Source organism: Nicotiana sylvestris, chromosome 11 (genome assembly GCF_000393655.2).
Source record: "Nicotiana sylvestris chromosome 11, ASM39365v2, whole genome shotgun sequence".
In the NCBI taxonomy this organism is placed as follows: domain Eukaryota; kingdom Viridiplantae; phylum Streptophyta; class Magnoliopsida; order Solanales; family Solanaceae; genus Nicotiana; species Nicotiana sylvestris.
In genome coordinates this window covers 59,028,908-59,054,856 of record NC_091067.1, presented here as the reverse complement: position 1 = coordinate 59,054,856, position 25,949 = coordinate 59,028,908, and the positions used below count along the sequence as shown (strand labels likewise).

At 37.4% G+C, this 25,949-nt stretch overlaps 1 protein-coding gene across 6 annotated transcripts; it reads right to left on the bottom strand.

The window, feature by feature from the left end:
* On the bottom strand, positions 1 to 25,251 carry LOC104245330 (subtilisin-like protease SBT2.4). 6 transcript variants are annotated; one of them, XM_070162524.1, is made up of 10 exons: positions 23,973 to 25,251; positions 23,763 to 23,855; positions 22,744 to 23,138; positions 22,194 to 22,289; positions 21,967 to 22,036; positions 8,576 to 8,858; positions 6,901 to 7,238; positions 6,547 to 6,814; positions 6,196 to 6,468; positions 1 to 626 (listed from the first exon to the last, which is right to left on the bottom strand). In XM_070162524.1, the coding sequence occupies exons 2-10, from the start codon at positions 23,772 to 23,774 to the stop codon at positions 217 to 219; spliced, it is 2,145 nt and encodes a 714-aa protein (XP_070018625.1). In that variant the 5' UTR covers positions 23,775 to 23,855; positions 23,973 to 25,251; the 3' UTR covers positions 1 to 216. The 6 variants fall into 6 exon arrangements, with proteins under 6 accessions (XP_070018625.1, XP_070018626.1, XP_070018628.1 ...); XM_070162525.1 differs by having other exon boundaries at positions 24,815 to 25,251; XM_070162527.1 differs by having other exon boundaries at positions 23,486 to 25,250.
* Positions 25,252 to 25,949: the final 698 nt, after the last annotated feature.

Sequence of the window (25,949 nt, the reverse complement as noted above, 5' to 3'; positions counted from 1 at the left end):
TTCATCAATTATGGATTTGACTGTTTCACTCAATAAATTGCATCTCCTAATGGTCAATAACTGGAAAATACTAGTAATAGAAAGACTTAATACAATGTCTTATTTTTGAAAGTATATAGGTAATGTCGACAATGAGAGGCAAACTACAAAGGTACTTGGCACAAGATAAGAGTATATAACTATATGATCGACTATCAAGTTAGTCATTGCCTCTTCTCATATGACGTTGGGGAAAATTGATAGTGGCATCTTGACGACGTGATCTAAAGATCCCGTTAAAACAATTTCACCAAAAGTAAATTCATCAAGAGGTTGGGTGACATTGAGTGTAATGTGCAAATGTTGGGTTTCTTGTGGAGCTATTTTAAACCAAGATGGTTGTATATCAACCATCACTCCTTTCGGTGCCAACACTGCACTAACATACGTCTCTGCTTTGCTTCCAACATTCATGACTGTCCGACGTACTAGTCGCGATCCATTAAGGGATGTTATTGTAATCGAAGGCAAATTTAGGTCCGATGGATTGACAAATAACTCACCACAAACTCCTCCTGTTGCACTTTTGACTATTGCAGTATCAATATTTGGTAAAGAACACAGGAAACTGATGTAATCCTCGTACCCTGTCTCAATAAGAATAAATAAATGAGATGAAAGATTAGCACTTTTGGTAACTCAACTTAGAATTTGTCATGTCAAAATGTTCCTTAAAAAAAAACCATCAACTTCAAATTGTTTACGTTCTAACTAATAAGACAACATAATTATTTCTGTAATATTTGATCCCTCATCTTCAGCCAATTAGTGGTTGTGAATTGTAATTTTCTTTTGCAAATTAGTACTTAGAATCTGTATTGTCCTTTTCTATCTTGAGCAGCTTCGCTCGTACCATCCCTGTCTGTTATCATGACTATTGACGAAACTTCCGCAGTCAAGACCTCAGCCCCAACCAGCCATGGCGTGATCAATCATATCACTCAAGGTGGACAGTTGGTCACCATTAATCCAGCCACTGCTCATGCAGCTTGGACGAAACTTGCTCAACAATACGCAAATAAGTGCCAATCACAAGTCTATAGATTTCAAAACTCTCTTGCTCGCCTTACCAGGTCAATAGCTCAATATCTCAATGAGATCCACACTATTGATGAACTAGCCATTGCTGATTTGAGAACAGAAGCACCTCTAGCTCAAGGCCCGAATAAAGCTCAAGCGGGGCATTTGCATCTATACCCGCTTTTTGTGTCACGTTTTAACTTGTGCCTGCTTTGTAAAAAAAATTGCAAGCGTACCCGTTTTTCGCATAACTTTAGCATACGAGGCTGAAGTAGCAAAGACAATCACGCAAAACTTCAGCATTCTAGTAGCCGGGCCTGAAGAGTTTTTGTTTTGTAACTGGCGAACTTCAGCTCTAGAGCTGAAGCACCACAATTAGCAGTGATTTTTTAAGAAAAATAGTGTACATCTTCTCAACTCAAACACGAATAAACATACAAAAACTCCAAAATTTTAAAGCTCATCTTACTGGTAACTTAAACTTTTTCCTAAGACTAATTTGCTGTAAATTTGGAGCAGAAGTACAACTGCCGAACTGTTCAATTAAAAAAAATTGACCTTATAACTAAAGCACCGTTGCTTCTGGAGATAAATACCAGTTTGTTTTGTAACTTGAAGAAGAAAACGAAGGAGGAGAAGGAGGAGGAGAAAGGGGGCTGGAGTTATTTAAAAAGTGGGTACAAGTTAAAAGTTTTAAAAAAAATGGGTATAGGTTAAACGGGGGCGATCAAATAGGGCGCCCCGTGCAATTTTTACAGCTCAAGCTTAGAAATGGACTGGATCCTCACCACATGCAGCCTACCTTGCTTCTACATCCACTCGTCCTTCATTTACACTTTGGCATCGTCGTCTCAGACATCCTCATTTAAAAATTCTGAAGTTTGTTATTTCACAATTTTGATTACTAGTTTTCGATTTCTATCAAGATCATTGTAACTCATGTCTTTGTAATAAAAGACATCGTTTGCCATTCAATCAATCTACAATAAGAAGTTCAAGACCATTTGAACTTTAATATACTCATGTATGGGGATCCTATCCCGTCAATTCCACCGAAAGGTATCACTACTATGCCATCTTTCTTCATCACTTCACAAAATATACATGGATTTTCTCATTGAAAAAGAAATCTAATGTTGTCTCCATCCTTGCTGCCTTCAAATTATATTGCTTGTTAAAAAGTTTTTTAATTGTTTAATCACTAGTTTATATTCAAATGGCGGTGGCGAATATTAGAGCTTTACAAAGACACTTTCTATCAATGGGAATTCAGCATCTCTTCTCAACACCACACGCCTCAAAGGGTGAGTGTTGCAGAAAGTAGTGCCATAGCCACCCTATACCAAGGATGGTCAAGCGTACACCGTTCGCCGAAAAATTATATTGTGTATATAAGTTGAATATTACTTTATATGGCTATATATTATATTTTAAACACCCTTAACACAGTTGAGTGAGTCCAACGCTCAGGGTGTTCAAAGTGACGTGTTGTTCACGGGTTTAAATTACAGCTCATTTTATTTGCCAAAATAAACGGAGACCACCATATATGGTCTATTTGATTCTTTTTCACTATAGTTTTTTTTTAATAAAATAAATGTTAAAACTTAAAACTTGTGTAGAAATAAACAACTAATCTTAAAAGTAATCTTTTAACTAAAAGTTATTTCTTAAATAAATTTTATAAAGTTCTACAAAAATTTCTTCAACAAAAGCTCTCTACACAAAATCCCCTCGACTCTCTCTTTTCTTTGGTTTTATGCTTACTTTTATTAGTAAAATTTCTAATGTTGTGTAAAGTTTTTTTTATTGTTTAGTTAAATATTGCGTAGTTTGATCTTAAAACTTTGGTACACCATTCATCGACAAAAAATTATTGACTTGTTTAAAGTTTGAACACCCTTGACGAAATTCCTGGCTACGCAACTGGCAAAAAGACGTCATTGTCATATCATGGAAACGGCCTTAACCCTCATGCATGAAGCCTCAGTACCCCTAATTTACTGGCCTTATGCTTGCTCTACGGCCGTTTACCTAATCAATAGAATGATCACTCCCATCATGAAAGGAAAGTCATACGAGTCCCTTTTTCATACCTCACCACATTATAGTACACTTTGTACATTCGGCTATTTGTGCTATCCTTGGCTACGTCCCTATTCTAGTCATAATCCTGATCTTATGTCCAAGCCATGTGTTCTTTGGGTATTCCACAAAATTACCAGTGTTTTGATCCATCCACTTCCAAAGTTTTTTCTTATCTCGCTATGTTGTTTTTATAGAAAATAATTTTCCCTTCTCTACTATGTTTCTTCTCCTACCTCGGGTTTCCGAATCCACTCTTCATTCTTCACCTGTACCTAATCAATAGAATGATCACTCCCATCATGAAAGGAAAGTCATACGAGTCCCTTTTTCATACCTCACCACATTATAGTACACTTTGTACATTCGGCTATTTGTGCTATCCTTGGCTACGTCCCTATTCTAGTCATAATCTTGATCTTATGTCCAAGCCATGTGTTCTTTGGGTATTCCACAAAATTACTAGTGTTTTGATCCATCCACTTCCAAAGTTTTTTCTTATCTCGCTATGTTGTTTTTATAGAAAATAATTTTCCCTTCTCTACCATGTTTCTTCTCCTACCTCGGGTTTCCGAATCCACTCTTCATTCTTCACTTGATGTTATACCTATTGACCACACTCCACCCTCATCATCAAACACCACTACACCTATACCCACTCTTGATATCTCCCCAGTTCCCGTAATATCTACTCCCGTATCCATGCCATTGGATGTCATAATTTCACCACCCACTACTCCAGCTCCGCTCACTACAACAATATCAACAGTCTCATGTCCAACTGCTCCTATTTTGAAATTGAGCGAAGATGCCTCAAACTATTCTTTGCAACAGGTAAATAGTCCACTTCATCCGCCAGCTCATGTAGTCACTCGGTCCCAGCACAATATCTTCAAACTGAAGAAACCACTTAATTATTCAGCTCTCTTAGAATCAGCAGATCCTATTTGTTAGGATTTTGCCCTAAATTTCTAATCTATTAGGATTCCCTTTCTTGAAGGAAGGAAAAAAAACTCCTAGAAGGAATAAATCTCATTCATATGCATTATTCTTTTCTTGGAGAAGAAGTTTTGTACTTCTACAAATTGACGTTTTCTTCTCACAACAAGAACAACAACAATAGCATCCACAATGTAGTCATTAAAGAGTCTTGTTTAGGGGAGATTTTTCTCTCAATAGTTTTTATATTTTTATACTAGTTTGCATTGTTAGCTTCCGCATGCGTCATGTTATTTAGATCCCAACACTATTGTGGCTCCTCGCACATATACAGAAGTACGTAGTCCAGCATGGAAAGATCCAATGCATGAAGAAATTGATGCCCTTGTCCGCAACAAGACTTGGTCCCTCGTTCCTCCATCTGCAAACCGAAATATCATTGGCTACAAGTGGGTTTTCGGGTCAAACAAAAATCAGATGAAATCTAGATCGATTCAAAGGTTGGCTAGTTCCAAAAGGATTTCATCAGCCCTCTGGTATTGACTTCACCTCAACTTTCTGTCCAGTGGTAAAATCAACTACTATCCGTCTGATTCTCACTTTGGCCACATACTCCAAATGGTTTCTTTATCAACTTGATGTGAATAATGCATCTCTCCAAGGTAAACTAGAGGATGAGGTTTACATGGAGCAACCCCCTAGTTTTGTCAACTCTAAGTATCTTACTTATGTTTGCAAACACCATAAGGCAATTTATGTTCTTCGCCAAGTCCCTAGTGCATGTTACAATGAATTCAAGAAATTTATTTGCTCGAGTGGGTTTGTTGGTTCTAAGTCGGATACTTCACTTTTTACAATGCATGGTCTGACCTATGTTGTGTTTCTACTTCTCTATGTATATGATATTATATTGACAGGTTCTTCTGATGCAAACGTACTTGAAGTGAATACAGCTCTAGCAGCCCGGTTTTCTCTGAAAGATCTACAGCCTCTTAACTACTTTGTGTTAAGGTTTGTCATACATCTGCTGGTCTTCTCCTCTCGCAAAGAAAGTATATTGCTTATCTTCTTCATCGATTCAATATGCTTGATGGCAAAGGAGTAAATTCCACTTGCAGCATCGCTCCACTCACACTTGATGATGGCACTGCACCCACGGATCAAAAGCATTATCGTCAAGTTGTTGGTGCTCTTCAGTATCTTTCTATTACTCGTCCAGGTATATCCTTTGCAGTAAATCGCCTATCTCAGTTTATGCATCGTCCCACTCATTCACATTGGCAAGCTAGCAAGAGGGTTCTGTGCTATCTGAAAGCAACTGATTCTTATAGTCTGCTACTAGCACCTCATAAACCTCTCAATCTAGTAGCATTCTCTGACTCTGACTAGGGAGTTGATCCAGATGGCTGGTGCTCCACCGGATCGAGCTTATATCGTGTTTCTTGGGGGTTTTCCATTTATATGGTCATCCAAGAAGCAACTACAGTAGCTCGTTCCTCTACTGAAGCCGAATATAAGGCGCTTGCAAATGCTGCAGGTGAAACCAATTGGATTGTTAATCTCCTGAAAGAACAACACTTCTCCATTTCAAACATTCCCATGGTCTGCTGTGACAAATTAGGTGCAACCTTTTGTCTCAAACCAAATCTTCCACAGTCGCATGAAGCATCTTGTTCGGGAGCAAGTCAGGGACAAAACACTTGTTGTACGACATGTTCCTTCTTTCTCACAACTTGCTGATTCTCTTACCAAAGTGGTGCCTACAACAGATTTTCGTTGTGATCGGTCCAAGATAGGCGTCGTTCCCTCACCGCGTATCTTGCAGGGGGCATAATAAGGAACCATAATCACCTGCAGATTCTTTTTCTCAACATTATTTTCTGCAATCTGTAATTCCCGATCTTCAGACAATTAGTGATCGGGAATTGCATTTTTCTTTTGTCAATTAGTGATTAGGATCTGTATTTGTCTTTTCTATCTTGAGCAGCTTTACGATAGTGTAATGGAATAGCATAACCGTTTTTATCAAACTCTTTACTAACCAGTTAATAACGGTAGAAATTTACCATTTGCTTTCTTCAGATGGAAATGAATAAAGTACTACACTTATACCTGCTGAAAAGATGAGACCGGGATCGAGAGCATGAGAGGGATTGACAAGGCCAGCACCAAAACCAAAAGGAGCAGAAGTGTATAAGGTGTAGAGATCAAATCCATGAGCCATAATGGGGTCCCCAAGATTGTCATAAGTGGTGGCTGTGGTTGACATTGCTGAAGCTACCATTGATGGTGTCCATGATGGATTATATTGCTTTATTAGTGCAGCTACTCCAGCAATATGAGGTGTTGCCATGCTTGTACCAGACAATAGGGCAAAATTATGTCCTGCATATATGATTATTAACTTTATACTAGAAGAGTAGTTATAAAAAAATTTAGCTAGAAACATATATATATATATACCCGAAAGAATGGGATTTAAAACACTCATGGGACTCCAAGCTGCCCAAATTTGGTGTCCAGGAGCCAAAATATCAGGCTTGAGTACATCAGTAGGATTTTTACTTTGATCAATGTAATCAGGACCCCTTGATGAAAATCTGCTAACTATAGGAGCTCTACCCTTGTAAGAAGCAATTCTTCCTTCACTTATGGCTGCTCTACCACCATATCTTACCACAAAACCATTCTTGTCCCTTACAGTTACTCTTTCATAGTACTGCAATATATTCTGCAAATACAATAGATGAAGTTATATATATATATATATATATTTGAAAATCTATTTGTTATTTAATTAGGTACAGACAGACAGACCTGGGTATCAATAGTTGTTGGTATCATAATGCCAGGAGTAGCGAAAGGAATAGGCTCCGCTATGAAATCTCCATAACTTGGATTTGCAACAAAAACAAATGCTTTGAATCGAAGAAGATTGGCAGTATGTATGATGCCCATAAGACTGGAATTCCCATTGTAGAAACCAGCTGAAAACGTGCAAATCACAACACTGTCTTGCACAACAAGAGGGTCAAATGCCTCTGGGTATTGGCATTCATCCGCATTGAAAATTCTTGGAAATGTGCTATTTTTTTTTACTGCATCCTTAGCCAAAACCAGCTTATACTGAATCAACCCACCTCCAAATGTTGGTCCTACAAAAATACATACTAGTTAATGTGAAAACATATTGTTTACAAGCCCTCAAACAAAAATCATACTTTTTCTCTTTAATCATCTTCGAATTATATATTCCAACGTTAAATAAGCTATCCCACTAATTTTTCTTTTTTAAGTATCAAGTACGTCGCTGAAGTGACCAAATATAGACTATCCAACTTTTTTAGAGCAATCACTATGTCTACAAGTAGAGGCATATTCCGTATTTGGAACATAAATATATGATCTTTAAAGTTCTTAATATTAAACTTGTACGAAATTATGAGTTAAAGAATCTCATATACGGTGTTGCAAAAACTAAATTTAATTGTACCCATAGTGAAGCACATAGGCTCCATCTGCCTTGTTGAAGTTTTCTCGAATTAGCCAGTCTCCTATTTCAATCCTAGTTTCTTCTTTTTCTTGCTGTAAAGGTGGCCGGGCCGGTATGTGGGATCTCACATCTATATATATAAAAACATAACATAACCCTAACTTTCTCTTCAAGTTCCTAGAAAATAGGCCTACACATATTACAACATTTATTTACCGTATTTGCTATATACGGTCAATACCCCTCCTCATGTTGTGTAATGATGATTTCGAATGCCCAAAAGTGTTCATACTATGATTTCCTAATGCCTTCGTAAAGATATCTGTCAACTGATCATGAGAAGGAACATAACTGGGATGTATACTGCTGGCGACTAGCTCATCTCTAACAAAATGGCAATCTACTTCAAGATGTTTGGTCCGTTCATGAAAGACTGGATTCCGGACTATATGCAATGCTGCTACGGTGTTGGTTGGGATACATCGACCAATATTTCTTTCTCATCTGATTTCAGTGTGATCTGAGGTTTAGTTCGTTAAAAATTATTTACGTTACCAACAGTAAAAATAAAAGAATAAACTGTAATTCGTGGAAACAACAAGTTTATAAAGACATCATCAAACTTAACCTGATCGGTCGCGGGGACAACTACTGACATAACCCTTGTTTATGCCCTAGCCTTAAAACATTACTCTCAGTAATGCCGTAATATATTTTAAAAAATAAAGCGATAAGCTAAAATCATTTTTCTCAATCACGTTTAATTAATAATCGTTCCAATGACTGCGTGAACATTTTACTAAACTTCGTTAGCGGTTAGCTTTTGCCTGGTGAAATTTTTGAATAAAATAATTCCTAAGAAATACGTTTATACTAGTTCGGAAATTATTTAAAAAGTTGTATTATTTTCGTAAAATGATTGAAATAACGAGTTACTTCGACAAAAATGCCATAAAAGTAATATAGACTTTTAAATAATAATTATGTAGCAAAACTAACCTGATAATCCTACACCCCCAATTTTGAGACCGTTACCAAGAATAAGAGTGGCAGGATAGGTTCTATCAATGTCACAAGCAGCAACACCTACAGCCCATGGACTATAAGAGATGACAGAGTAAGGAGAAGGACCCTGGTTCCCAGCTGCTTGAACAACAAACGTTCCAGCCTTGTGTGCAGCTAACATGAATATCTCAAACAGGCTCAAGAAAGTCAGTGTGCCTTCTGGTGGTTCATCTGGTCCTATTGACAGAGTCAAGATATCAACCCCATCTAATACTGCCTGCAAATTAATTTGTCAAACTGGGTCAACCTCTTGAAAATTTTAGAATTTGGTTGAATGAGAAATGCTAAAACGATATTAATTACTTCTTTCTAATAGTCGTGGTGTTCGAGTCAACTTGCACGCATTATACTAAAACAATAATTACTTATATAATAAGGGTGAAATTGCAAAGGAAAAATAACTACTCCCTCTGTCCCAAAAAAAGATGACACTTTTCGAACTTCGAGAGTCAAATGAGTAGTTCTTTGACCACGACTTTTTCATATACCTTTCAAATATTTTGAATCGTTAAATATTGTGATTCACAATATAATTTATATAATATTTAAATTTTACATAAAAAAACATAAAGATTCTATGTCTAAATTCATCGCCAAATTTAAGAGGTTTGACTCTCAAGATCCGAAAAGTATCATTCTTTTTCGGACAGGAGGGAGTAATACTTCTAAAGGATTTTGAAAACCCAACCTCTTAAATTATGTATTTCTTTCCAAATAATGTTTTGAGCATGTGTATAAGTTGCTAATACTACTTATGACTTGTTGGTATTGTTTAGGTTGAGACTCGAGGTGTCAAAGCATGTTCCAAATCAGTTTTAAGTTAGAGGAATTACACCAGTAATTTTCTAGTGATCATGATCGACCGGATTGACTTGTACAATTGCAAAGGAGCTAGTAGTGATCGTGAAGAAGGATTCACAAATGCAGTTACGCTATTGTGAGGATTTATCCGCGATGTTCAAGCCCAATGGAGTCCGCAATTTCGGAAGAGATATTGCGATCACAAAGGGCTTTAGTATTTAACTAAGTTGCTCGGACACGGGTGCGGGTGTCCGACACGGGTGCGGATCTAGAGGTCGGATCTTTCGAGATGTAAATTCTAAGATTCAGGAATACGGATCCTAGTACGGATACGGGTGCGGGGATCCGGCTAAAAATAATTCAAAAAAATAAAAATATCTCTACTTTATGAGAAATTTTGTGGAATACTTAAGTATAGCTTGTAAAGTATGGATTTCTTTTTTATTCTTAAATTGTAGATAAGTAAATGATTGATTTCCTAGATAAGGTATGCTATTTTCTTCAACTTTACCCCAAGTTTGGTTTTAATTTCGGGAATCAAATTGTATCTCGCCTCAAATTTTTCCGTCCATCGTGGTAAAAGTACCCAAAATTGTTTGACCATATCCGGTATGGATCCCATACCCACACCCATACTAGTGCCGTGTCGACACGGGTGCGGCACCTAAACTGCCATGTCGGAGCAACTTAGGTATTTAAACCCTAGAAACGAATTGAAGAATCAATTTTGAGACTTCTGAGGCAAGGAACCCTCGGGTGGATTGATCATCCACATGAGTCACGGTTTACAATCGCCTCATATTCCAGTGTGCATCATGTTAGTGTACACGGAGGCCTATTGTAACAACTCGATAAGTCCGGGGTGGTGGTCAGGCCATTAAAGGCGGAGTCCTGCCAGGGAGAGGCCATCCGAGAAGTGGAGGTCAGATTGGTAGGGCTCAACCACGTTGCTATGCATTTTCAGCTAGAACTAAGGCGGAGTCGTCTGATGCGGTCATCACAGGTATTGTTCTAGTTTGCCATAAAGATGAATTAATTTTATTTGATCCGAGTTCCACTTATTCATATGTGTCATCCTATTTTTTTTTTCATATTTGGATATATCTCGTGATTCTTTGAGTGCCCCTGTTTATGTGTCTATGCTTGTTGGGGATTCTATTATGGTGGGCCGGGTCTATCGCTATTGTTTGATCACGATTGGGAGCTATAAGACTAGAGTTGACCTTCTATTACTTGATATGGTAGATTTTGATGAGATTTGGGACATGGATTAGTTGTCACCATATCATGCTATTTTGGATTGTCACGCCAAGACTGTGGCGATAGCCATGCTTATGTTGCCTTGATTGGAGTGGAGAGTGACTCTTGGTCAATCCACTAGCAGGCTCATGTCATATGTGAAGGCTCGGCGTATGGTCGAGAAGGGGTGTTTGGCGTATTTGGCTTATATCCGTGATTCTAGTGCGGAGTTTCCTTCCATGGATTCGGTTCCGGTTGTGCGTGAGCTCCCAGAGGTGTTTCCTACAGATTTCGGGGCATACCACCTGACAGAGATATCGACTTTTGCATTTTACTTGGTTCTGGGCACTCAGCCCATTTCTATTCCACCATACCGTATAGCCCCAATTGGGATTAAAAAATTGAAGGAACAGTTGCAGGATTTCATTGATAAGGGATTCATTAGACCTAGTGTCTCGCCTTGGGGTGCACCGGTGTTGTTTGTGAAGAAGAAGGACGGATCGATGTGGATGTGCATAGATTATCGGCAGTCGAACAAGGTCACTATCAAGAACAAGTATCCGTTCCCGAAAATCTTGACCGGCTTCAGGGGGCCAAGGTGTTTTCCAAGATTGATTTGAGGTCTCGCTAGCATCAGGTAAAGATTATGGCATCGGATGTCCCAAGACCGCTTTTCGAACTCAGTATGGTCACTACGATTTCTTGGTGATGTCATTTGGCTTGACTAATGCCCCAGCAACCTTCATGGATTTGATGAATCGGGTGTTCAAGCCATATCTGGATTCCTTCGTGATTGTATTCATCGATAATATTTTGGTTTACTCATGCAGTCAAGAGGAGCATGAGCAGCACCTACGGATCGTACTTCAGACTTTGAAGGATCATCCGTTATATGCCATATTTTCGAAGTGCGAGTTCAAGTTGACACGGTTGCCTTTTTAGGGCATATCGTATCTTCTGAGGGCATCAAGGTGGATCCTAAGAAGATTGAGGCGGTTCAGAACTGGTCTAGACCTACTTTAGCTATAGAGATTCGGAGCTTCCTAATCGCCGATTCATGAATGAATTTTCATCTATCTCAACCCCATTAACCAAGTTGACCCAGAAGGGTGTCCTTTTCAGATGGTCCGACGAGTGTGAGGTGAACTTTCAGAAGCTCAAGAATGCATTGACTACAGCCCTAATATTGGTGTTGCCTACAAGATCGGAATCTAACATTGAGTATTGTGATGCATCACATATTGGGCTTGGCATGGTGTTGATGCTGGACGGTAGGGTGATTGCATACGCGTCTCGGCAGTTGAAGGTTCATGAGAAGAATTACCTTGTGCATGATTCAGACTTGGCAACCATTGTTCATGCGCTAAAGATTTGGAGGCATTATCTGTACGGTTTTCAATTTGAGGTCTATACCGACCATCGAAGTCTCCAACATATGTTCATTATAGCAGAAGGACCATAATTTGTGGCAACAGAGATGGTTAGAGTTGCTGAAAGACTATGATATTACCATATTATATCATCCGGGGAAGGACAATGTCGTGGACGATGCATCAAGTAGGAAGGTAGAGAGCATGGGCAGTTTGGCATATTTACCGGTAGTGGAGAGGCCACTAGCCATGGATGTTCAAAATTTGGCCAGTCAGTTCGTGAGGTTGGATGTTTCGGAGCCTAGCAGGGTTTTTGCTTGTGTCGTGGCACAGTCATCGTTGTTGGAGCGTATCAAGCCTCGCCAGTTTAATGATCCTCACTTGTTGGTGTTGAAATACACGGTGCAACGGGGTGGTGCTAAGGAGTTTGTGATTGGAGATGATGGTGTTATGAGGCCTCAAGGCCGGATTTGTATTCCAAATGTTGATGGGTTGAGAGAGTTGATCCTTGAGGAGGCTCATAGTTCTCGCTATTCCATTCATCCAGGTGTCACGAAGATGTACTGTGACTTGAAACAACAGTATTGGTGGCAGAGGATAAAGAGAGATATTATTGATTATGTCTCTCGATATTTGAATTGTCAACAGGTTAAGTATGAGCATCAGAAACCGGGTGGATTGACTGAGAGATTGGAGATACCGGAGTGAAAGTAGGAGCGCATCACTATGGATTTTTATTTTTTTGGTAGGCTTACCATGGACCTTGAGGAAATATGACACAGTCTAGGTTATTATGGACCGATTAACTAAGTTTGCACACTTTTTTTCCGGTGATGACTTCCTATTCTTTAGAGTTGTTGGCTCAGATTTACATTAGGGAGATTATTCGCTTGCACGGCGTGCCCATTTCCATCGTTTTTGACCGAGGCACACAGTTCACATCGCATTATTGGAGAGTCGTATAGCATGAGTTGGGTACGCGAGTCAAGCTGAGTATCGTGTTTCATCTTCAAATGGATAGACAGTCCGAGTGCACAATTTAGATTTTGGAGGACATGTTGTGGGCATGTTCTATGGATTTCGGGGGTCAGTGGGACCAGTTTCTACCTCTAGCGGAGTTCGCCTATAACAACAGCTATCAGTCGAGCATCTAGATGGCTCCGTACGAGGCCTTATATGGGAGGCGATGTCTTTTGCCGATTGGATGGTTAAAGCCCGGTGAGGTTAGATTATTGGGTACTGATTTGGTCTGTGATGCTTTGGAAAAGTTTAAGGTGATCTAGGAGCAACTTCGTATAGCTCAGTCCAGGAAAAAGAGTTATGCATACCGGAAGGTTCGAGATGTGGCTTACATGTGGGCGAGAAGGTTCTTCTCCGAGTGTCGCTTATGAAATGCGTGAGTTGATTTGGGAAGAAGGGCAAGTTGAGCCTGAGGTTTATTGGACCGTTTGAGATCTTGGAGAGAGTTGAGAAGGTTGCTTATAGGCTTGCATAGCCTTCTAACCTAGCAGAGGTACATCCGGTATTTCACGTTTCTTGCTTCGGAAGTACCATGAGAATAGGTCAAAGTTTTAGACTTCAGCATGGTACAGCTTGATGAGAACTTACCTATGAGGAAGAGCCGGTGGCTATTCTAGACCGACAAGTTCGAAAGTTGAGATCCAAGAGCTTTCCTTATGTGGAAGTGCAATAGGGAGGTCAGCCGATTGAGGAGGCTACGTGGGAGTCCAATTCCGATATAAGGAGTAGATATCCACATATTTTTACTAGTCCAGGTACATTTCTATGTCCGTTCGAGGAAGAACGTTTCTTTTAGAGGTGGAGAATGTGACGACCCAATAGGTCGTTTTGAGTACTAGCCTTAATTTCCATGTTCCAAGATCTCTCATAGCTTCATTTGACGTTTATTAGTTTGCGTGCATGGTCTGCATCGTTTTTCAGAAAGCTTTTATGTAAAATTTTGAAGAAAAGGTGATTTTTGACTTAAAATGAGGTTTGAGTTGACAACGGTCAACGTTTTAGATAAACGACCTCAGATCGGTATTTTGACGATTTCGATAGATTCGTATGATGTTTTTGGGCTTGTACGGACGTTTGGTTGGGGTCTCGGGTGAGCCAAGCGGATTTTGGCACATTATGTAAAATATTTGGAAAAATGAATTTTAAGGTTGAAATTTGTTTTGATGAACGATTCTTGTTATTAGATGTTATTTTGACGATTTGCGGTAGCGAGATAAGTTTGTATGATATTATTACACTTGTGTGCATGTTCGGTTTGGGGCCCGAGAGGCTCAGGTGAGTCTCTAATGCATTGTGGATTGATTTGGAACAGTTGATGCATAGTTGTTACTGGTGTAAACTTGCAGGTATCGCAATTGCGAGCATCGCATTTGCGATGTAAGGCTCACAAATGCGAACATGGGCTGGGTTTGGGACTTTGCAATTGTGAAGCAAAGTTCTCTTTTGTGAACAGAGCCGGGATCGCATTTGCGATCACAGTGTCACATTTGTAGAGTATTGCCCGCATTTGCGATTGGGGGGTTATTCGCAAATGCGATAATTTTGTCGCATTTGCGACTTTTGCACACTGTGTGATGCTGATTGCAATTGCGATCAGTGGTTCGTATTTGCAGACATCGCAATTGCGACATCTGCAGCTGTGTAAAATGTGGAACTTTCGGGATTAAGCTCATTTTAAACCCATTTTCAACCCTAGACACCATAGAGGCGATTTTCTTGAGAGCTTTTCTTTACAAATTCATTGACAAGTAACTTTAATTTTTTATTCCATCAATCCCCAATACTTTTCCATGAATTTTAACATCAAATTCATAAATTTCAAGGTAGAAATTAGGGGTTTTAGGTAGAATTTCAGGATTTTACAAAAATGAGATTTAGACTTCAAAGGCCGGATTTCGAAATAAATCACATAATCGGGCTTGGGATGAATGCGTAATCGGGATTTGGTCCGAATCTCGAATTATGACCAAGCAAGTCCGGGGTTGACTTTTTCAAAAATGATCAAAATTGAACCTTTTTCATTCGTGGGTAGCTTCTAAAACTTATTTTGGGTTGTTTGGTTGATAATATGCCAGATTTGGTTGGTTTGAGGCTTGTTCCAAGGGAAAGGCCATGGTTGATTATTTTATTGATTCCGCGAAGAGGCAAGTATCGTGGTTAACCTTGACTTGAGGGAATTAGGACTTGATTGGTCCATTTGCTACTTGATTTTATGTGTGAGGACAGCCTATGTACAAGGTGACGAGTGTACATACATTGTCATGGGTTAAGCATGCAGAAGTGGGCTTTTAACTGCGTATTTTAACTATATTATGTCTTTTTTACTTTGTTCTACTATTCATGTCATGCCTTCATTGTTACTTGTCCTTATTTGTTAATTACATATCCCATGCACCCAATTTTTACTTGTTGTCCATTTTAGCTGTGTTATGCCTTTAATTATCTATTTTCCTTCCCTTGTTTCTATTCGCTCCGGTTTGTTATGTTGGTTTGCTTTAGAGTATTTACTTATTTTGGTTCCTTTCTCATATGTTGAGATCTACATCGTAGTTGTTTGTAACATTGATATGTTGTTTGGGGATCGGGTTGCACACCACAATGGATATTGATATGTTGTTTGGGATTGGGTTGCACACCACAATAGATATTGATATGTTATTGGGATTGGGTTGCACGCTGCAACGGTGTTGGTATACATATATGTGTGGATCGGGTTGCGTGTCGCAACGGAGAAGATATGTTATGACTGTTCTTGACTGTTGGTTCTGCACCCATGCAGTATTGTGAGTTTGAGCATAGATGATATTCTGAGGCCCTTTGTTATGTATTTTTTGTTCTGATTTTCATGTTAGTCGTTACTTCCCTATTCTATAATTGTTTTTTCTTATACTAATTCTTGTTTATAGTGAGTGCCTTGTTATAGCTTCGGTACTACTTTGTCGAGGTTAGGCTCGGTACTTAGGGAGTACATGGGGTTGGTTGTACTCATATTACAGTTTTCACTTCTTGTGCAGATTCTGGTGTTGGTCCTAGCGGTGTCTAGTGGAGGCCTGCTTCGGACAATTACTAGCTAGAGACTTGAGGTAGAGCTGCATGACGATCGAAGGCCCTGAAGTCCCCTTCTTATCTTATTATTGTTTATTTTATTCAGACAGTTGTATTTTTATTTCGGCCTTTGATTATAGCACTTTTAGCAGCTCATGCACTTGTGACGCCTGATTCCGGGATTAGACTAGACAGCGAGTTTGGAGCTTATTATATATTTGAAGTTTTACAACTTTACCTTCTTATTAATATGCATTTTTAAAATTGTTAAAATGAATAGTAGAGTAACTAATATTGGCTTGCCTAACAAGTGGATGTTAGGTGCCATCACGGCTCTACAACTGGAATTTCGGGTCGTGATACCTACCATTTAGGTTTGGCAACCCTTCATTTTCTCCAAGCCTACCTCTTTTTTCTTTTTTCCTCTAACTCTTCATTGAAGAAGCCCAACACCTATACTAATATGCCACTTTTCTTTTCTCATTAAACCCAAATTTTATTGCAAAGAAAACTTATTTTCTACCCCTCGAAGAAAGGTGTGTATTTTATTTTCAAAAGTCAAAAGGGGTTAAGGATTTGCTTGAAACCCTAAGTTTTAGTTTGAGAAGGTTTGTTTCTTGCTGTTGTGGCAAGCTTCTTGCTCTATCTATATGTGAATTACTTAGCTTTTGGATGGTAAATTTAAGTCACTGAAATAAAGAAATTGATTACATTTTTGAGCTGGATAGCAGTTAGTATTTTGAGCATAACGTTTTGTCTAAACTTCGGATTGTAGTGCTTCAAAATTCTGTAGAAAGCTAAGACATAGACCTACAATTGTTATGACGACCACAATATCCAGTTTTTCTATCTACTATGTGAAAAGGGGGCTGAAATGCAGTGTAGAGTTCCTGCCAAATTTTTATTAGAATAGTTGTGACCCTATTTTGTCCGCCTTTTGGTATTGATCATGATTTGCTTTAAACATCTTTAAATTTCAGACCTTAAGTGATTGTTTGATTACGTGTTTAAGGTACAATAGACATTCGTTCAAGCTAAGAAGAACAATTCAGGAAAAAGTTTTGATTCTTGGCTTAGAGGATTTTTACGTCCTTGTGGTTGTTTGAGTTTTAGAAACACTCTAAGGTTTGCACATAATCTTTAAAACTATTTATCTAATTTATTTTCTTGGGATACTTTAAATAGTTTAAGCCTTGTTAAAATTTCTTTTAATTTAAGTTGTGGTTATATTGGTTGTTGTTACTTCAGTACCCTATTTGCTTACTAATTGAGGAAGTATGTTTTGGTATACTCGAATTTATTTGGTTGCCATGGAGGATACAATATACTTGGGTCAACAACATGTTAAATTCTTATGGATATTAGTTAAGTAATACATATTTTTTTAAATGCTTTAGTTTGCCCACATATATGAATTGCATGAACATTATTGCATTCTTGTTAGGATTTTGTCTTCTTGTGATAGTGACTTTGTCACTAATTTTGGCATTGCCTCTTGATATTGTCCGGATCTTGCCCATCTTAGACTTTGGATTCACATTTCATCTTATTATGGACCTTTGTCCATTTTAAGTATGAATAGAAAAGCCACTTTCAAAATGGTTTTTGATTCTCTTGATTATTGGGGTTCGACCCTACTTGATTTAGGGCCTCAGTCCTTCTTGTTAATTGATCATGTTTGATGTGATTGCATGACATATATGTTGGAAGAAATTAACTAATTGACGGACTTGATGAAATAACTTTGGGAAGCTTTCTTGGCACCTGGGATATGAATGTTAGTATCTTGGACTACTTCTTGTTGATATTTATTCTCTTCAAATATTGTATCATCATTATGAACTTGATGAAGATTTGATGAACATTTATGTGCAAGTTCTTTCTTGTATTCTTGTTTAGACACGAGCTAATGATGTTGCACTGGAGGTGCAGTATTTCCCACGAGGTGGGAGTAGGCCTAGAGAACAAGCCAGATACAGACCGCAACTTATACATGGGAGAGACCATTGGATGGGCACCACCATACCCATAGATACATCTTATTTTGTGCTAATCAGAATGTTATCCGCCGCATTTCACTTTTTATTCTAAGACCAAACATATAAATAGAAAGTATCATTGGATAAAAATGGTCATGGAAGAGAAATTATTTGAGGAGCGGTGGTTGCAAATAAGCATGAGTTTTGCAGAAAATTGGTTTAATGAAGCCTGTCAACAGTTCATTTACTTGAAGACATATTTGGCTCCTTGGTTAGAGGGGGAGTTTGTTGGACTCATGCCCACGTTGTTCAACCAAAGGCTCAATAGCCTAATTCTATTCTCTTTTGGTTTCCATTCCTATTTGGAGTTGGTTTTGGTTTTGAGAGAAAGCACCACTCATTATCTATAAATAGAGCAAACTTGGAGAATTGTTCTTTGCTCATTGATATTAGTCTTTGAAAGACTTTAGCACATAAGACTTTAGCACCACTCATTTTTGAGACTTTAGCAGATTTTATTCCGACCAACCAGCTCCAAATCACGTATTCCGATTCATTCACCGTTGGATCGGGCTGAAATTTTCATTGAGTGTTCCTAACATCTTAGTCTTTGATTTGAACGGTGGAGACCGGATTTGGAGGCATGTAGTATCCAATTTAGAGCCCTGAACAACAGCTTCGTTTTTGCGATTTCTCATCTTTCTTCAATTGATTTGTTGTCTTTTATTGCTATTGTCGCTCCGTGTTTGGTATTTGTTATGTATCCAATTTGGAGAACTTTTGTAATACTCTTACTGTTATAATGGAGCTTTTTGGATTTTTATGATCCCATGATTTTTACCTTTAATTTGAAAAAAATTTCACGTTAAAATTTAGTATTCTTTATCCTTTCTATTTTTGGGTTTGCCTCTTCCTCAACATGACACGTTCATTGGGTGAGGAATAGTAAATACAAAATTTCATACTTTATTTCTCACTTTTGGGGTACAAAACGCGCATATCATAACCTGGTTTTGAAGGAGGATCATTGAGAATTATTAAGGTAATGATCCTAAACCTTTTATTGAGTTCTTTACATGATTATATACAAATTTAGGCTTCCAAAACATGGAACTTAGCATGAACTATACGGAACTTAGCCCTAAAAGCCCCAAATGAAAAAGTAAGAAATTGGATGGATAAATGAAGCCCGATTGAGAACTAATTACATTATTAGACTCCATGGATTATGTTTAGTTAAAAAATTTATCAGGTCCTAGGATTTAATATTTTTAGCCGAGAGTTAATTTTGACCATTGACTTTGACTAAACCCAAAAATATTAAAGTGACTCCTATTGGGTAGTTGATTACGTTATTGCATATTTGTATAGATATGAGGTGTTCATTCGAAAAGGAACACAAAATTCAATAGAGATGCTTTGTGCTTTGACTGCTTTTGAAGTAGGTGAATTTTTTAACTTTTTAATTGCTTGTTTTTCTAAAGACATGTTTCGTAAGAGTTGCACAAATGCATTGAAATAATTTTAAATGCCTAGTTGGTGTAGGGATGAGCAAGTGCTAAATATAGCATTTTACAGCTATATTATGATTTACCTTAAGATGTGTGTGATTTTAGGATCCTGCACTCCTAGCACTTGGCATTGACTTGCTTTGAATATAAGACATGTGGCTTTTTATTGCACATTTACAAAGCTATGGCTATGCGGGTAAAACATGTAGGATTAGCGGACCTTAATGAGTTACTATTATATGCATGCATCGTGATGAGTTCTATGGTTTCATTTGTACTGTGGATACTCTTGTGAATGTCGTGGATGTGTGTATGCTTTTTATACTTGCACGTAAGTTTATTTTGCGTATAATTATGCACAGTAAACTTTTAAAAGACTTGTCCCCATGGGCATGAAAGGGGGTGAGTTGATGATCTTATTAAGTCCTCATGGCTCACAACTCAATGCTTCTTGTAGATATCGCAGCTAACAAAACTTGAGGATTAGTTGATCTTTCCACGCAATCAGCTTTGGTGGGCCATCCACTTGGTCCGTGAAGGCTAGGGACTTCTTTTTTGGAAATGACACCAGGTAGCCATTTTTAAGGATACTATTTAAAATATATTAGCAGTATACAATGTATTTAAAGATTAGTCAATTTGCTTAAATTTCAGAACCTGAAGTTTAACCCTCAAAATCCAAACTTCAGGACATCATATCGTAAAGTTCTAAAATTGTGTTCAGAAACTCAAATTTTATGTACCAAATTTTAATTAGCAGTTTAGAAATATATGACACTTAGTCCTGAATTTCAAATTAGCAGTTTAGAAATTCATGACACTTAATCCTGAATTTCAAATTAGCAGCTCAAAAATTTAGGACACTAAGTCCTGAATTTTAAATTAACAGCTCAAAAATTCATGATACTTAAATCTATTATAAATTGTAAACATATTTTAAATGCATGCTTAAAAGTGGTTACTAGTACACTTCATCCTCTTTTTCCTGCAGTATACTCTCTCCGTTCCAATTTATGTGAACCTGTTTGATTGGGCACGGAGTTTAAGAAAAAATGAAGACTTTTGGAATTTGTGGTCCTAAACAAGTCAAAAAGGGGCCCAGAGTATTTGTGTGGTTACAAAAGCTTCTCATTAAGGGTAGAATTGTAAGTTTAAGCTAAACTGTTACCAAATTTAGAAAAGGGTCATTCTTTTTTGAACGGACCAAAAAAGAAGAAATAGGTTCACATAAACTGAAACAGAGGGAGTATGATTTAAGGTTATGTCCCTACAACTCATTTGTACTCTTATATTTACTAGTCTCAGGGTACGCGCTTTGCGCGTGTACCCATACTTCTTAAGAATCACGTAAATATTAGACTATGTATTGAGTTATATAGGCTTATAAAATGAAATTCAAAGAAAAATTCCTAAAAATGGATATTGTTCTCATTAATTAGCTCAATAAATGAAAAAATTATGTCTCACCAAAGTTTTTAGATGCCTAAATGTAATTTAAGGGGACATCTGTCGGAATATTTTACAAAAATTATATTGTTCATATGACTTGAAAACAAAAAATAAAAATGCTTTTAGCATGATTTTTAAATATTTATCAAACAATACAAATAAAAAATCAAATATTTTGGTCTTTTAAAGATTGGGAATGAAAAGATTGGCCATACACGCACCTCCTAAAAATATTAGTAGCAGGTACTTAGAGTTTTTCCTATTACATATGTTTATATATTTTATTTGTATTATGTAGAGTTGTTTGTATTTTGCCGATGATTATTTAGTTATATTGCATTGTAAAGAAACCTTAGATATTAGATCTTTTAGTGTCCGTAGAATAATATGAAATGGTACTATTTTAAAATAAAAGGGATCATTTCCTTATTTGAAGTAAAATCTCAATTGAATTTAAACTCCTAAATATCAGGACCTAATTCAATAAGGAAAGATATAATAACCAAAATTTATTGATTTTAAAGTCCTAAATATTAGAAAAGTAACTTAAATTACTATTTTGTTCATTGTAAAATTAAATTTTAAAGGGCAAAAAAGGCGAACGATATTTCGCTAAGGGCCTTCGTACTTTTAATATAGTATAGATATAGATAGATAGATAGATAAAAAATGCTTCTTGATTTAGCTTGTGGGTTTCCTTTTGAGATTCCTGATCTTCTAATATTATTATTATTATTATTATTATTATTGATGTGCATTTGGATATTAAAGCTTTATCTTATACTAACTGCTTATGATTTGTTGTGATGATAAGTTATCCAGTTCACTTGGCCGGATATATGCTTGCTAAGTGGCGGTTGCAACCTTTGAGAATTGTGTAGTGACCGGTGCAAAGTGCAAGTAATACTTACTTGATCAATTGCCGCTAATACATCTGAAAGAGTTCCTATGCTTGGATAAATAGCTTTATAAACTGCAATCCTGTTTGTCATAAGCAATTGCATAGCATTCCTTTAGTGAAGACCCACTTGTCATCATATATATATATATATATATATATATATATATGTGTGTGTGTGTGTGTGTGTATGTGTGTGTAGTCCTTTGCCTCTGTGTATGTTTTTCTATATGTACCTACCTTGCCCGCGGCGCCATTCCAGTTGCTCGTCCGTAGTACAAGCCATTCACTACCACCGGAACTCCAAAATTTCCAGCTGCAATTGAAGCTACATGACTGGAAAGGAAAAATCAAAAATATAATAAAAAGGTATAGGCTAACATAAACTTGAAGACAAAATCATACTCTAGACATCTCAAACTAAAATTTCCTTTCCTTTCTCTTTTCTGCTTTCTCGAGGAATATGTTTTCCTAAAGTTAATTTATTTTCCATAAACTATATCTAAAAATTCGTTAACATAAGCCCCATAGGTAGCACGAGGTTTATTTCTTTGGGGATTAGAAAATGACCATTTGCCTGAAATTTAACTACTGATTGATTAACAGATTGCTAGCACGATAGAGAAGTATTAAAATTGATACTTACAACTGATTTAAGTTAACCTAAATAAACATGTAAAGTTCAATCGACCAATCTACAGAATAATATACTAGATAAATACTAAGGAAGTACGTATATGATGGGTGGAGAATTTGATAAGTTTGACCACCAGAGTATTATGAATTTTACCTGCCATGTCCAACAGCATCAAAGGGTGAGAGAATATCCACAGAGGCATTAAGAATAGCAGTAGCTTGAGCTCCATTTGAGAAAAACCTAGCAGATACTATCTTACCATTGCAGGAAGTTTCAGGAAATAAAGGACCTTCCTCACATGCTCCAGAAAAATGTTGAGAAGTATAATTTGTAGTAGTTGTGGGATCATAAGAAAAGCTGGGGTGGTCTGGGTTAATGCCAGAATCAACAAAGCCAATCACAATTCCTTCCCCGATGTTTCTATCCCCTCCTTCTTGCGTCCATACCGCCGGTATCCCCAGAAACTGCGGAGTGTAAGTAGTCATCAGTTTAACCCTCCTGTCTTCCTCCACCAACTTCACTCTTGGAGCATTCTTCAGGTTTTCAATCTGAAAATTTATCGAATTCATAATTTAATATTAGTTTATTGAAATTCTAGTAATTTTTCACTACATATCTATGATTGATACCAAATTATTGGTATCAAAGAAAAGGGAAGAGAATAAGAGGGGGAGGTCAGAGGAGAAGACAAATTCAGGGGATAGGGATAGAGACAGAGAAGAGAGGAGATACAAGAGGAAAAATTCATATTTATCATTACTCAATGAAATTACAATTTAGTAGTAGTAGCCTTATACTCCTAACTAGTTTCATGTGAAATATGCCAAAAAAAAAAAGGAATTGGAAATTAAATCGAAGTCTAACAAACTTTTCCGCCAGAATGGCTCCCACTCACTTAAGCTACTTTCGAACTAAGTCCCTAATTTTTATATCAATACGCTCCTGTTAAACAACATTCTTGTCCTCAAGGATGGTAAATGTAGAACTGGAGCCACCAGGATCAAAAGGAAATTTCAAAAGATGTTCTCCAAGCATAGCACACAGAAGTCAATATTTCTGGTTATATCTTGTAACAAGGAGAATGGATAATATGTGTTCCATCTAAAAGCTATGCTCCACTCCTTAATGGTTATCTCAACAGTAAAGTGCACCTCTTGGTGATATGAATATACCTTCCAGCTCATTTATATAATCATTTGGTGTAGAAACATCAAAGTTGCTCTAGAATATATCACTCAAGTAACAGAACTTCATTAAGGAGCCGCCTGGAACAAATGAAAATTGATGTGGAACACCTTGAATTTCAGGATAATACAACAAACAAGTAACTCAATTTCATAGCAAGAAGACAACACTCCACTTCATTAGTACTAAGCATATACCAACAGTTGTCTAGTTGATTATGTAGAAGGTGTGGTGCACGTTCCTCCACCAAGAGAGGAATGATAATCGCATGAACATCATTAGAGCTGAATTTGCTTCCATATGCTGGACTCCATAATTGAGTAGAGAAGAATGATGACACATATCCCTTGAAGTTGCATGTTTGCTGGTGCAAATTTTTTAAGTGGTTCAGGTTTTGAAAATGCAACTCAATAGCTTGGTTCTCCAAGCCAATAAATATACCACCTGAGTCAAAAGTGAATTGCAAATTATTCACCATATCTCTGACTTTTGCAGCTCCATTCCTTAGACTGGCAGAACCAGAGAAGTTAAGAGCACCAGAACACATTGCAACAGGAAAGATAAAATCAAATAACCAGTCTCCAAAGCTTGCAAACATGTACTTCTTCCACCTCCTTGTCAGTTATAACCTCTTTGTAGTGTTGATTAGTAGTCCCTCGAATGCTATCTCATAGTTTCACACTACCACTAGAATCCATGGATAAGAGATGTCCTTTGTAACTTAAAAACCCATGCTGCACTATTCATGGAGTTGTAGAGATGCTGAAATATAGTGCATGTAGATACATGTCTTCTAAAGCATCCAAATCACTCTCATCAGAATTATAATCTAGCTTTGGCATTTTACCAAGCACATTGTGAGCATTATTCTCGCGTTCATCTTCCACAAAATGTTTAGCTAGGAATGTGTCTCCCAAAGCATCTATATCATTATCACTCTCGTTTTCCATAAAAAGTACATTTAAGAACATATCTTCCACAACTTCAGCACTTTCTATAAGGACGGAACCTAAAGGAGAAGTTTCGAGGTTAAACTTACCATTTTTGTACACAAGCAGAGATCTTCATGTTTAGGCAATAGTACCTCCCACTAGAGCAAACAACATAGCATGGCTCTTCAGATTTTAGCTCAATTTGTCTTTAAATTTTCTGAAAAAGCCTTTGAATCTCAGCCAATAGAGTCATTGTTTGGTCGGCTGATGCGTCGCATAAATGCGATATGTTTTCTATTGTAGAATCTTCAACTAATGCTTTGTTAATATTCAGTCCACATGCCGAGAGCAACCTGGCTCTATACCAATTGATACCAAATTATTGATATCGAAGAACAAGGATAAGAAGCAGAGGGGAAGGAGATCAGAGGAGAAAGAATTTCAAGGGATAGAGACAGAGAAAAGAGGTTTGAGAGAGACGGGAGGAGATACAAATTCAGAATTATCATTACAATATTGTAGCAGTAGCGCTTTTATACTCTTTAGGCGGTTAAAACCGGCCTACCCGATTATGCTATTTGATCAAGACAAGGAAACTTCATCGCAGAATAGCCTCGTAATGAATCGGATTAAAGCACGAAGACGAGACATCGAGTCCGAGGATCAAGGTACATGCTGAGATCGAGGCCAACAACAACCAAGACCAAATGTGATAGACTTCAAACAGCGTGTAGTAACAGAAATGATCATGTTGCAAATTTCGGAACAGATCAAATCAAGAACGGTTATCTAGTTAATCATGGGATTTACTTCCATAATTGTAATTGTATCTTAAATATGATTCCTCTAATATATAAAGGGGGTCCTAATCATCTTGTAAACAACTTACATTCACGAATATCAAAGCAATATAATATTTCTCAGCTTACTTTCTTGTTCATCAACCTATTGTGCCTTTAACTATTCTTGCATAACTAGCTCGAGGGTATCTGAGCTCGAAAGCTCTGTCCAAACGCTGGTTTGCTTTGTATTATTGTCAATTTGCATCACTTATCTTTACGTTTATTAATTGGTATTAGGCGAAATCACATATCCTTAAAACCACATTATAAATTTAATTGTTATCCAATTTTTAGGGTAAACAATTTGGTGCCCACCATGGGGCTAAGGATAATAGTGATTGCCTAGTATTAATCCTCACAACACACACTGCTTTTACGCTTGTTCTCGTAAGTGTTTTTG

Excerpts from the sequence above, each read along its gene's own strand:
- LOC104245330 (XM_070162524.1), bottom strand. Across the intron at positions 8,859-21,966 it reads TATTAGCGGCAATTGATCAA|GCAGTATTAGATGGGGTTGA; the intron begins GTAAGTATTACT and ends ATTAATTTGCAG. Across the intron at positions 7,239-8,575 it reads TGGGGGTGTAGGATTATCAG|GACCAACATTTGGAGGTGGG; the intron begins GTTAGTTTTGCT and ends GTATTTTTGTAG.